The following is a 13795-nucleotide window of genomic DNA, read 5'->3' as shown; positions in this document are numbered from 1 at the left end:
ATACCCAAACAAAGCTGCTGAACACCATACATACATACATACATACATATACATACATACATTTTCACAGGTACAGGTATGCAGGTCTTGGCATATTCGGGTCTTTTCCCTTGTAAGATTGAGAGTATCTTGACAACGTTTCGACGAGGTCCCCCTCACCATCTTCAGACTGGTGCTTTCGGCTTCATGCTTGTGCAAGCAAAGCATGATCGGAGCTGCCGTCTCCCTATATATACTGGTGGGGAGTTTGGCTGTGTTGTCATTTCTTGATTGGTTGATGGAGTTGATATTTGCAGATTGGCTGGCTTTTTCTTAAGAAATGTGCGGCTGAAATATTGTCTGTGTGTCTATCAGCCTCCTGTGTTGTAACGACCTGGGTAATGGGCTATGTGATGACCTTCTGAGTTGTGACATCCTGGGTCTTGTACTGTAATCTCCTGGTTGTGGGCTGTGTTGTAACATCCTGAAGTTTTGTGGTGTAACCTCCTGAGCTCCGTGATGTGATATCCTGAGAGGTGGCTATGACGTGATGTTCCGGATTTTGGTTTGGCTCCAAGTTTGAGGCCTGGCTGTGTGTTCATGGCATGTGTCAGTTTGCTTGGTTTGGGGGTTGGGGTGTGTGGAAGCTGGTGATGCAGCCGTGGTCTGGTTTCTGGACGGTGGTTGCCTTTCGTCTAAGGGGTAGGCTTGGGTTTGAGTCTGGTGAGGGAGATTGATGGTGGTGTCATCTGTTGTTTTGGGTGCGGTGTTGGTTTTTGTGGCTGGGACTCGTTTGTTGATAAGGGCTAATTTCCAAATTTCCAAATGGGATGATATTTCCCGCCTATCAGACATTTCCCCAAATTTCCATTTTTCCCCCCTTAATAGTTTCAAAATTTCCGAAAATTTGACATCTCCACAAGAAAGCAGTGATTCAGGAGCAACACCAAATCTCACAAAGAAAACAGCACATCAACAAAACAGTAATTATCTGCCAAGAGATAAGAGAAGGGTTACTCTACACTACTCTAGGCTTTCCATGCACAGATCTTTTAAAAACAAGCTGGGACAGATGTGCCCTTAATAAATTACTCTTTCAAACTGGTGACAAAGCAGTCATTGATACAAAAGGGGGATATACAAGACTGAAGATGCACTGAATACAAACATCAGTTCATACGAAATCTATTGCTTGAAGATGGCATTTAATACCTTTGAAATATCTCACTCATCAAACCACTACAACCCCTCCCACTCTGCTGCACTGGATCCAACAAAAGGGAATCCTTGCATACAAATGTGCTGCTGTATGAAAAGTTCTGAATTTTATAGTCAGGTGGCAGTTTGAGAGAGCTTTGTAGGATATTTTTTTCCTCCCAATATTGCCATGGGAACCAAAACTTCTAAGCTTACATTCTGTTCACTCACAGATCCAGTTTGGCCTCAGTGATGCTACATGATCTAATCCTACCGTAGCAAGTCATTTCTTGCACTTTAATCAGAATGAACATGCAATATTAGTTAAATTAAATTGAATTTCTCACTCTACATTCTTGTTTCATAAATTTTTATACTACAGGTATTTTAGCTGTTGTTGTTCCAAAAGTAAGATCATCCAACTTCAGACAGGACAACTTCACTACCAGAAGAAAATAAGTAAATTGCTAAGGCTTAAAGATCACTCATTTGGCTGTTAATGGGTATAGGCAGTCCTCGACTTACAATTCAGAAAAGAATTTATATTGCTAAGTGAGAAATTTGTTGACTTTTGCCCCATTTTATGACTTTACTTGTCACATTTGTTAGTGAATCACTGTAGTTGTTAAATTAGTTACCTGGTTGTTAAATCAATCTGACTTCCCCACTGAAGGGAAAGTCGCAAAAGAGAATCACATGACCTCAGGACGCTGCAACCATCATAAATATAAATCAGGTGTCAAGCATCTGAATGTAAAACACATGAACATAAAAATGCTGCAACGGTCATGTATGAAAAATGGTCATGTCACTTTTTTCAATGCTGTTGCAACTTTGAACAGTTACTAAATGAGCTGTTGTAAGTCAAGGACTACCTGTATTACATTTGAACAATTTTTTTTCTCTATTTAGAATGTAATGTATAGAAATTTCCCAGATACCAACCAAATTAATCATATGCTACAGAAACAAAGAAGATACACATATCTGTGATTACATAATCTTTAATTTTAAACATTGGCCTAGTGTGGTTTTTTTCCTCCTATTTTCCTTTTTTTTTACTTTTTCTATCATATATTTTACACTTTTTAAATATGTGTCTTACTTTAAGAGATTTCCTTACTTTATTGATTGTAAGCCACTCTGGGAAATTCTTTGGCTGAAAAGCAGAATGAAAAAATGCTTTTCCAGAATAAAATGTCTGCAACTGATTTCTGTAAACAGGATGTGCATTCTAATACATTATCCAAGACAGTTTGGTATAAATATTTTTCTTTAGACCATGGCAAAAATTAAGTTAGGAGTGACATGGTACAAACTTAAAGAATGTGGAACTTTAAAAAATAAAGCAGTATGATGCAGATCATGGTTTAAAATTAATATTTAATATTTATATATTTTATTTAATGGATAATCAACAAGATTTTATTGAATCTTAAAGAAAAATATTGTTTTAAAAACTAAAAATACAAACTGAAAAATACAGACTAAGAAAGAAAGACAGAAATCAATCTTATATTTTATATTTATAAATAGTCACTGGCTTACTAATTAATTCATTGCGATAATATAAACAAAATAAAATATTTTAGTTTATCTTTTATTGAATTCACCGCCCATCTAACTGTCCTGAGATTCAAAATATTTTATTGTATCATAAAATCTGTCACTGCAACATAGATGATTAAATCCTTTAATTAGCAGAAAATATTGCCATTTCCAAAATAGATAAATCACACGCTTTAAACATTTGTTTCAACATTTATTTACTGTAATCATCATTAACACCACCTTTCTTTTATTCATGAACTCATTATTTGTTTCTGAATTATACCTTTTCACATATCATCAACAATATTACTTAACTGGTAGACTCCAGTGGTTGTTTAATGTGTAATTTTAAAAAACACATTTCAGAGTATCAGTTAGAACCATTTTGTTATTTTAACCCAACTGAATTTGCAAACAATTTATTTTCCTTAGGCACATTGTAAAGCACTAAAACAATGCATCCGATCAACTTAAAATTTAAAAAGTACTTTCTTCGATCTATATTTCTAAAATTATTAAATTACAAATGATGTATTATAGACCAACTAAAGATAATAACCATTTGTTATTTTATTGTTATTGCTTACATTTCGGCAACATTGCGATTTATTCAATAAAGTGTGGTTGAGCAAATCATGACCTAAGTCATATTTGAATCTAATCACTAATAGCATTCACCAATTAGGCAAACTATGATGACCCTTCTTTGCTTCCAGTTTAATATGCTGTCAACCCAGCTCTTTCCCCTGCTTTGCAACAGTATGTGGTTTAACATTTGAGGAGCTGGCTAATGTAATTAGAACAAGCCAAAATGTAAAAGTGAACCAGATAACTGTAAAGCAAAAAGTTATTCTGCCCCGTCCAGTTACTAGATTGTGATTTGGAGGGAAGACTCACCATTGGATCCAAGATTAATTTACACTTCGAGATCTCATACTGCAAAAATTAGGGGATACGACATAAACAAGTATAGCAGGCCTCCTTTTGTTAGACCTACTAATTAGGGGTCTCCTCCCATGATTCCAAACTGGTATTTTTCCAGCAAGAAACTGTATTACTAAATGTACACTGTATCAGTAAGGGTCAGCGTGCTATAAATAAAATAAATTAAATAAAAATTCTTACCTTTTTATTTATAGCAGAAATCTAGCACCCCAGGTACCTGTGTGTCCCACAAGATTCTGGAAATTTATAATAACTTAGCCTACAAATACCCGCATCGTTACTGAGATTCTGAAATCCTCACTGCATTTGCATTAGTTTCCTTTTATTATATTCAGTTCCTCATACAGTCCTATACCTGAAACACACTTGGTTTCTTCAAATATCACACTATCTTTGGATCCCATGGGCATCTTTCAAATGGTTGCTACCAGCATTCCCTTTTCACTCATCTCAGACAAGCCTTTTCAAATAATCAGCACATATGAGACTTAATGGGTATTACTATCTTGAAACCTTGGTCATTGTTTATTTGACATAGTTACTCTAGTTCAGTGGTTCCCAAAGTGGGCGGTACCACCCCCTGGGGGGCAGTTGGATGCCTTAGGGGGGCACTAAGAGGCAAGGGAGCTGGCAGGGGGCGCTAAGAGGTGGCGGGTGAGTGTTCTAGGCGCCGGCCCCGCAGGCTCACTGACTGCTGGCTATGCAGCCATTGACTGTTTCATCGCTCCATAGCCGGGGCCTCAAATGTGGAACCCACACATAGTGAGTCTTGCCAAGCCTGGCAGAGGGAGAGAGAGATGAGTGGTGGTGGAAAGGGGGCACCTTAGCTTGTAGGCTGCCCTCTCCGGTGGAAGCGGCGGAGCGCCAGAAGGCCCGAAAGTAAAACCCTCCCAAGGCGCGGAGTGGAAGGGGTGGGTGGTCCAGTCTTAGGGCCCCCTTCCCCGGAGAACAAGGGAGTGTATGGCCTCCACCTCTCCAGCCATCCGGGCTTGCGCATAGGATGAGGGTAGGTGCAGCTCTCCAAGGCACGTGGCTCGATTCGGTTCAGCTCTATGTGGCCATCCTGGACCTAGAACCTAACCTCCCTCTGCAGCCCGGTTCTTCCAACTAAGCCCTGTCTTTGCTTGTTTGCTTGCTTAGTTTCCAAGTGATCGTTCCCTCCGCCTCCACCGGTCTGGGGTGCTTCCGCATGCCTTCCTCCTCCCGATGGAGCGTAAAGATGGGCGGAACGCTTCCCCGAAGTTGGGAGTCTCTGAGCTTGTGCAAAGTACCTCCCCTTGCTTGGCCCAATGGAAGTGGACCTTGGGTTGAAGCAAAGAGGGTGAAGTTGGCTGCATCGCTGCTCCTGGGAGGTTGGCAAAATTGGATGCCAAAGAAAGAACTGGGGCAGGGAGCTGGAGAAGGGGCAGAGGGGCAGCTAAATTAAGGAGCAGGAAGATCTTAGCCATGGTTTATTGACTAAGCCAGAATCAAACAGCATGCTAAACTCTAAACCAGAATGGCTAGGTTGATATATTCAGCCCATGTTTCTCAAACATGGCAACTTGTGCGGACTTCTATTCCCACTCTGGCTTTGCTCTACTTTCCCAGAGTGCCGCCGCTGTCGCATCCTTTCTGTCCGTCCGTCCATCCATCCAAAAGGTCTGTCTGCCTGCCTGCCTGCCTGCCTACCTACCAATATAGATCTGTCTGTCTGTCTATCCATACATCCATCCAAAAGGTCTATCTGTCTGCCTGCCTGCCTACCTGTCTTTCTGTCTACCTACCTATCTACCAATATAGATCTACCTACCCACCTACCTACCTACCAATCAATCTACCTACCTACCTACTTATCCATATATTTATCCAAAAGGTCTATCAATCTATCTACCTACCTACCTACCTGTCTCTCTCTCTCTCTCTCTCTTTCTCTCCATCCATGTTCGAAGCACCAGCCCCGCAGGCACATTGGGAAAGAAGAGCAAAGCCAGTCTGGGAGGGAGGGAGGGAGGGAGGGGGGGGAGAGAGAGAGAGAGACCTGATGCATCAGATTGAAATGAGGCCTAGTTTAGACTGAGGCCATTTTCCACATTGAAACATCTTTGCCAGCACATTGAAACATCTTTGGCTTCTATTAAAGGTTTTGTGGACGAAACAAGGTCAAGATTATCAGGAAGCACTCATATTTTGTTGAGGCTTTAAACAGGATCCATTGGACCAGATCTCCACCCTAAAAATTACTTTTCCTCAATGTATTACAGTGCCAATTCTGAAGAAGGCAAAACCAAAAAGTACTGGTAAATTACAAGGAAGAACACACACACACACACACACACACACACACACTCTCTCTCTCCTAACCCTGCTGGAGCAGGTGATTGGACTAGAATAGATATCACATTATCTTTCTCCTCCCTCCCTCCCTCCTTCTTTATTTCTTTTTCTTTCTGTCCCTTCCTTCCATCCCCCTTCTTTCTTTCTTTCCCTTTTCTCTTTCTTTTCTTCCTTCTCTTTCCCCCCCCCTCTCTCTCTTTTTCCCTCTCAGGCTCACCCCATTGACTTAACTTGCTTGGGCAGGTCCCTCCAATGCAGTGGGCTCAGTGGGGTGGACTTGTGGGGCCAGGAACGCGGCAGTGGTGGCATGTTTGAAAAGTAGAGAAAGCCAGAAGTCAGTAATTTTTGCTGCAAAGAATCACAAAAGCTTCTGGGTTGTGCACAAGAAGGGACACACATGTCAATGCAATTCAACAACATAAAATAAAGAGATACAAATAAAACAAATCAAGAATTGGCAAAGCATCTCTGATTAGATTTTATTCACTACTAGAATCTAATCAAAGATGCTTTGCCGATTCTAGTCCAATGACCTGCTTTCAAAACTCCAAAAACAGGTCAAGTATCTCTGGAGAGGCCAGTCATAACCATACCTACCCAATCACGTGACCAGCAAGCCAGTCCACCCAGGCATGTGACCAGCAAGCCACCCCCACCCAGTCACATGACCAAGCCACACCCTCAAATTAGGCCATGCCCACAGAAATTTGAATCCCACCCTTGGGTGGGGGGCACCGAGGATGAGTTTGTAGCACCAAGGGGGTGGTGGACTGAAAAAGTTTGGAAACCACTGCTCTAGTTGCTTGGCTGTTAGTTACTTTCTAGTACAATACCGTATTAGCAATTTAGCTTCAGCAGCCTAAGATACAGAAAGGATTCCAGTCCAAAAGATCTGTACAAAAGATCTTTATAGATTAGAGATATTCAATTTAAACTTCTATGAAATAAACTTACCCACTGATTTTAATAAGACATTGTCTGAACTCAGCATGTCAAAAGTGTCTTTCAGAATTTGGTAAAAAGTGGATGATCATATTCGTGATTAAGAGAAAAAAGTGCTTCAGTTCCAAAAAATTATTCCTGTTTGTGTCCAAGATTCTGAGGCAAAGTTTTATACACTACACTACATCAAGGTTTAATAATGTTTTATCGAACAAGCTGCTGGATAAACAATAAGCATAGTTTACAGAACACAATGATTTAAGTTAAAGTTAAAACTAAGCAAGCTACACTATGATTTAGTGATACTAAACTCAAATTTTATTTCCTTTCCCAGAGGAATATACAGTATCACAATTATGGAAGTGCAAACACAAGTGTCAGGTAAATTATAAACACGTAAGACAAAGATAAAGAATCCTTCAAAGAGGTCAACTCCCGAGGAATACAGGTTACAGGTTTAATTTTCCTGGGAAAATACAGGAGTCCTTTCCTATTTCATTTTTTAGGATGTTTATCAAATTCCCACTCTATCCTATAATTCTGATGGTCTCCCTTTCCAGTTATTAATAATCAGGTCCACCCAACTGAACCTTTTCATTATTAACCAAGATCAGCCAGGTTCTGTCACCGACCACATCTTTTTCATAACGAATTTCAAGATTGTGTATGTTAAAATGTTTAAAACAACCCCCGACAATCAATCATTTTGGGAGAGTGAGGAAACCCCCAAATGAAATACTGTTTGAGACAAGTTAATAAATACTGCTGTACTAACAACAGTAATATTTGCTTATTCCTGATTGTGCCATGTCAGGCCCAAGTGTCTTGCCAATCCAGAAATGCAACACAAAAGGGTAGATATTCACACTATGGCAAACCCCCATATCCAACAATTTAAGAATTATAAAAAACTAGTTTTATTTGCTACATTTTAAGTGTTTGAAGTTACACACTTGTGTTAATGTGTGAATTGATTGCAACCAAATAACTTCTAGCAAAAGGATTTTATAAATATTCTGAAGGCATTTATTTTATTTGCCTCTTAATTTGTTTTTAGTATTTTCTCTGGGGATATACATTTGCATGTACATTGGGATACAACTAGTTGCAATGGACTGTATATCCCTTGAAACTAATGCAAAACAGTAATTGTATAATCCTGATATCTTTCCAAGTCCCAGCATGCACGCTTTACATACTCCTACTGCCTTGCGTGTTAAATTCTCTAATACAGCATCAGCATAGACATCGCCACTACCACCAAATTAATCCCCTTGAAACACAATCTTTATACTATACTAGTCTAACAGTGGAACAGATGGCTTCCTCCAGCTTCTCCTGTAATTCAGGGAAAATCAAATCAGTATTATCAACTCATTTATCACCTTATACTGAGTTAGACTAAACCTTTGTAAAGCATCGAAATTAAGTATTACTCTAAAATGCCACTGATTTCTTGTACAATTTAGCCAAGGCAAAGTTGTTTTTTCAATTCACCAGCTGCTAATATTCACATTTCCTTTTCAAGCCATGTGCATTTTTAAAGCACTAAAAAAAAATAGAGAGATTCCAAATTGAAATACAGCACATGCAATCTTCATTAGAACACAGCACATGAAAACAGTAGTACCACACAGGTTCACCACAAATTGTATCAAATACAATACATGAGATTGGGGGAGAAACCAAACACACACTAACAGGTTGAAACATGTTGCAGTTACCTCACCACTTTATTTGTCATATGTCCCATGAGTAAAACCAAAAGTAACCACGCCTTTTTTGAAGCATTTATATCAGCAGCTTTATTTGGGTGGAGCAAGAAAATGTCACAGCAGCAATTAATTTAACTCTTACCACTGGGGAAAAAATATTAAAAGGGGTTTAGATAGATAATGCCATCTCTAGAGTTGAGTTGCTGTCCACAATTTTTTGGATAAACTTCAATGCACTTTGAACAGGAAAAGCAACACTACTTTACAGTACAATGTTCAGGCTGCCTATATCATTGTGGATTTACAAAATTATTGGGAAAGTTATGTGTCCAACTGGTGTGAAGTATTATGGTATTTACTACAAATCTGACTACATTTGCAAGAAGACTTCATAACAAATCTATTTGTCATCAGTGTTTCAGAATTCTTGTAGGAACTTCATACATTTTAATGTAAGTTAAACTAAAATAGAAAATTGCCCACAAAATTGTAATATGAATCATGCTAAATTGCCAACATAAGCATACTGGCAAGTCAAAGAGCATCTCTGCATTTAGTTGAATGAAGACAAGTTTTATATTACAACCGATGTATAACCTAAATCCTTTTAGGCATCTGGAGGTAGCTTTCTCTCAAACTTTTTTCATATTAGATAATATATATAATTTATTCTAGCCTTTATTGCACTGATAGGCTCAAAAACATTATTATGTTTCATATTAAAAAAAGAAGTTTTAAAAAAGAGATTTCAAGATGATATACACCAATAATTATTGGAAAGGCCAAAAAGTTGTGATACATTGTAAATCCTTTCTGAACAAAAAATACAAAAATACCAATTACATATTATGTTACTCTGTATACAATGGATTTGCATCTTATTTATCCAAAAATAATTGTATCTACCTCAGACCAGTTGTCCTATTTTCCAACTTGTCCTGTCCATTTATATCAGAAAAACATTTTCTAATTTCTAGTGTTGTTTACAGTGCATTATTTATCAATGCTCCACATTTTTTCATCCATGCAATTCTTCAAGATTTGTTCCAATGATATTTGTGGACTCAAGTAGAGAAACAGGCTAAGACCAACAAAATCACATTGGAGCTGAGATTTTAATTAATTCTGTACTGCGCTCTTAAGATCAATGACCTTGTTTTCTACCATGTAGTCTGTACTATGTAGGCCTGCATATATTTTGTATAAAAATGCTCTTTGGATCTTACGAGAGCATTTAAGAAAACGTTAAAATCTGCTGTGTCATATCCAAAATGGTCAGAGTCAATTGTTTGGGTTATACTTTATCACACACTTTTAAGCTATCTTTATATTAGCACAAATTCACCAGAATCTTTTTTTTTCATCTTCTTACCAGAGAATGAATATAGACATATCATATATGTATACATACTTACGGGAGGGAAATCATTCCATAAAGAAACCCATATTCTTCACTCAATGATTAAAAATTAGATCCCTAGACTAAATCTCATTTATTTAAACATATGTTTGAAAGCATCTTTTTCAGTCTTCATCTCCCAAAACATAAATATATTTAATTATGCTGATGGCCTCTAGTTGTTTTCCACAATTTTCATCTAACTCTGCACATTTTGGTACCAGAGGTTGGCTAAAGAGAAAAGCAACACAGATCTATCAATCTCAAGGGTATATCCAACAACCAGGTATTGGATTTGTAGAACCATTTGGCATACTTTTTTAATACAATTAGGGCATCATCAATATTTAAAGCACCTTTACAAGCTCTTAAATTAGCAATGAAAATGTTAAATAGATTCAGAACAGCATATCAATTGAAAACAATCCAAGGGATAATGAGATAGTCATATTATCCCCAGAATTTAACACAGTATTTGGAAAAATAGAAAAAAATAAGCAGTTCAAACTATTTTATTTGTAAATATTAGATAGCATAAACAATATGGACAATGAGCATGATAAAAAGATTTCTGGAGCATAAGAAAGCATGCAACAGGTCCCATTTACTTTTTTCTACCTAAAAATATATTCAGAATTGTTAAATTGCTGTTACATTTTCCAAAATGTACTGCCCTCCATCAGGAATGTACAAAATAGGGCTACATTTTAATACCCAAGTTGTACCCATCAGATTATCTTACCTTACCACATATCCTTATGATATTTTTAAAGGAAGATCAGTTGATAAGTCATTGAAGAGATGAACTAGTATGTGATTGGGACTAAAAAATTAAAGTATTTATTTTAAATAAATACAGCATTCAGCCATTCTGAATTGTCTCCTATGAAATCTAAAAATACTGCTGTAAAATGCTTAATACACAAAGTCTACCTGTTTAGAGGGTATGACATGCTGAAATAGCTTTCTATTTGATTGGCTGTCCAGCTGCAGTTTACTTCTTTTTCCAGCTGATTATTTCAACAATTTAATATCATGCAGGAATGTAATTCATTTAGCTCAGTAAGATTTATATGCCAAAACATTAAATATCCATATAGAATTGACTCACATGACTACATTACTCTAACTTATTTATAAGAGTGGCTGCATCCATAAGCATGCTTAAGTGCAGGAAGGCTTTTGCTCCAGTTCCTTTGCTTCCAGTTCCTACCAGGATTTATTCATCCTGCCAGATGAGCAAGCCAAATGATTATTCACTATTTACATGACAGTCTTTTCCCACAACCCCGCTGACATATTTGAAAAACAGGAGGAACAAATCTGGCCACTATTCATGCCCCAGCACCATTTAAGAACATGCAATTATTCTCCATTTCCAGCTGGAATTCTGCTTTTCTAATGCACGAACAAGCATTATTTTAATGCGTGTTTTGCAACCCGCACACGTGATCATTAAGATATTATCAGGAGGGCAAAGAGTAAGTAATGAGAAGGGGGAGGGGGAGGAAACTGGCCCGAAAAAGCTAATAAGCAGCCTTGTTAAATCCATGAACTATTTTTGCCTCTGGATGGACCTCCCCTTCTTCTAGTGCCCACCAACTATGCTGGGAGACAACTATTCTCCGCCCCAATCTGGCTGCTGGGAAGGATGGCAGTGGCCGCCAGAGAAAAGCAGCTCATCTTCTCGACATACACACACACACCCCATTCAAACGATCCACAACCCCACAGAAGTCTGCCGAGCCTGCCTTACAGTAAACACCTATTAGGTGGCACACCCTCGACTCCGAAGTGATGAAATACAGTAACTCCTCTCTCTCCCCTCCCCACCCACCCCCCACCCCCATTTCCCTTCCTTTGCAAACAGCAGAGCGACTAAGGTGGAGTTGGACTTCAGGGCGAGGAGGAGGAGGAAGAGAAGAGCTCTCTTTGGTTAAAAGTTTAAAGCAAAAACCCCAAAGAAGCGTGGGACGCGGGGGTGGGGGTGGAACCTGCGAGCCACACCATGTCCTCCCTCACCCCCCCCCCCCAAATGCCACGGTCGGTGCCCGCTTCCTGCAATTGTAAGGGTGGAAGGCAGAGGCTCCCTCTCATCCCCCGCTGCCCATTTAAAGAGAGGAAGGGGCTCCTCGGGAGCCACTGCCACCCCGCTCTCCCGGCCTCTTACCTGGATGTAGTTGTTTTCACAGTAGTCGGCGACCCTGGTGAGGTTCTGGTAGCTCTCCACCAAAGCCCTCTTGCCCGAAGGGATTTCCTCTTCTAGTAACATTTGCAGCTCTGCCATTTTCCACCTTTCTGCATTGGTATTCAAGAGACCGCGGGAGCGCCACGGGCTCACGACCTGCCTGCTATTGTGGGAACCTTGCTCGCAGGGCTCTCACCTCGGAGGATCCGCTTTCTCCACTCACCCGCTCGCTCGCTCACTCACTCACTCGCGACCCTTCCTTTCCTTTGCTTGCCTTCCTTCCTTCCTCTCTCCCTCCCTCCTCACTCTCTCTCCCTTTCTGGATCCCTCCTACTTCTACTGCCCCCCCCACCCCTCCTGCCTCGGCCGGAAGAGGCAACCGCGCGGTACGTCGGGAGATGTAGTCACGCCCGTGGGATTGGGCAGCCTCGTGCCGCTCTTCCGGCGCTCCCCCGCTTCCGGATGAGACCGTAGCAAAGCGAAAATGTCAAAGGCGTCACTGTAAAAACGTGGTTTTGGGTTGTTTTTTTTAAATGCAGCATTTTTTCTCCAGCGAATGCTGCTTGCCAGGGAATAGGAGCAAGAATGTTATTTCATTATGATGCATATATACATCCGAATTAGACTGTTGTTATTTCTCCGTGTCGTATAATATATGTGGGTTTTGTATTTTCTATTTATTTATTTTGTCACGTTTACGTAGTGTATATTAGAGTTGAAGACCCTTTGAGAGCCATATGCAACCAAATTTCATTTTATTGTATGCAGATTAGTGTACATTCAAAGTGACAATAAAGATACCCTAAGCCTAAATCTTTTTAACCGTCCTATGTGATTGGTGCTTTGGTGAATAGATTTTTTCTGTCATCTGCAGTGGTGGATTTGTACACTGTGCAGGTGCAGATAACTCAACAAGACGTCCATAACAAAGTACATTTATTCGTTCATCAGGTATCCTCATAATTCACATTTGTGATGAAGTTCTTCTTTAATGACCAATCCTTTGTATATCTGCGGTGTAGTAAAAGATGGTTATCTCGTAGTGATAGAAAGCAGCTGCCATGAGTTAGGGAGTTCAGGCAAAAGTGAGGAAAACCCCCAACCCATCGAAGGTCAAATTAGTGACCAATCGGAATTACAGATGTGGCCACGTGACATGAACTACATTTCCCAGGATGCCTTTAACTACATTTACCATGATGCATTCCCTTAAGGGACAGCTCATGATTCCTAAGTAACCATCCAATTCCCATACACTTGGCTGGGACAGCACACTCCCCTCCTGGAATTGTAAATTCCACCATTAAAAGAAGAAAGAAAAAAATTAACTATAAACTAAGATAAGCAGTAGACAGTAATACTAACTGAATAGCACATAACTATATAAGATAAACAGTTAGCTACATAACTAAGAGAAACAGTAAATATTAATAAACTGTCAAAGCAAAGCATGCAAAGCTTGAGGTTCAATCTTCAAGTTCGGCCTCTTGGTGCAAGTCTGCTGGTCACTTCTGGCGGCCTTTTAGGGTGGACAAGTACTCTTGGTACCAATCGTGAAAGTCT

General features: G+C 39.5%; 1 protein-coding gene across 6 annotated transcripts in view; it reads right to left on the bottom strand.

Moving 5' to 3' along the window:
• ABI1 (abl interactor 1) overlaps positions 1 to 12544 on the bottom strand; it is an 86985-nt gene extending 74441 nt beyond the window's left edge. For all 6 annotated transcript variants that reach the window (XM_026710035.2, XM_026710037.2, XM_026710039.2 and 3 more), the window contains exon 1: positions 12215 to 12544. In XM_026710035.2, the coding sequence (XP_026565820.1) occupies positions 12215 to 12331 (117 nt within the window). In that variant the 5' untranslated portion in view covers positions 12332 to 12544. The remainder of the gene's footprint in view (positions 1 to 12214) is intronic.
• Positions 12545 to 13795: the final 1251 nt, after the last annotated feature.

This window comes from Pseudonaja textilis, chromosome Z, assembly GCF_049901715.1.
Source record: "Pseudonaja textilis isolate UNSWEBS1 chromosome Z, rPseTex1.2, whole genome shotgun sequence".
Classification (NCBI taxonomy): Eukaryota; Metazoa; Chordata; class Lepidosauria; order Squamata; family Elapidae; genus Pseudonaja; species Pseudonaja textilis.
The sequence above is the reverse complement of the archived record's forward strand: the minus strand, read 5'-3'. Positions and strand labels throughout refer to the sequence as shown.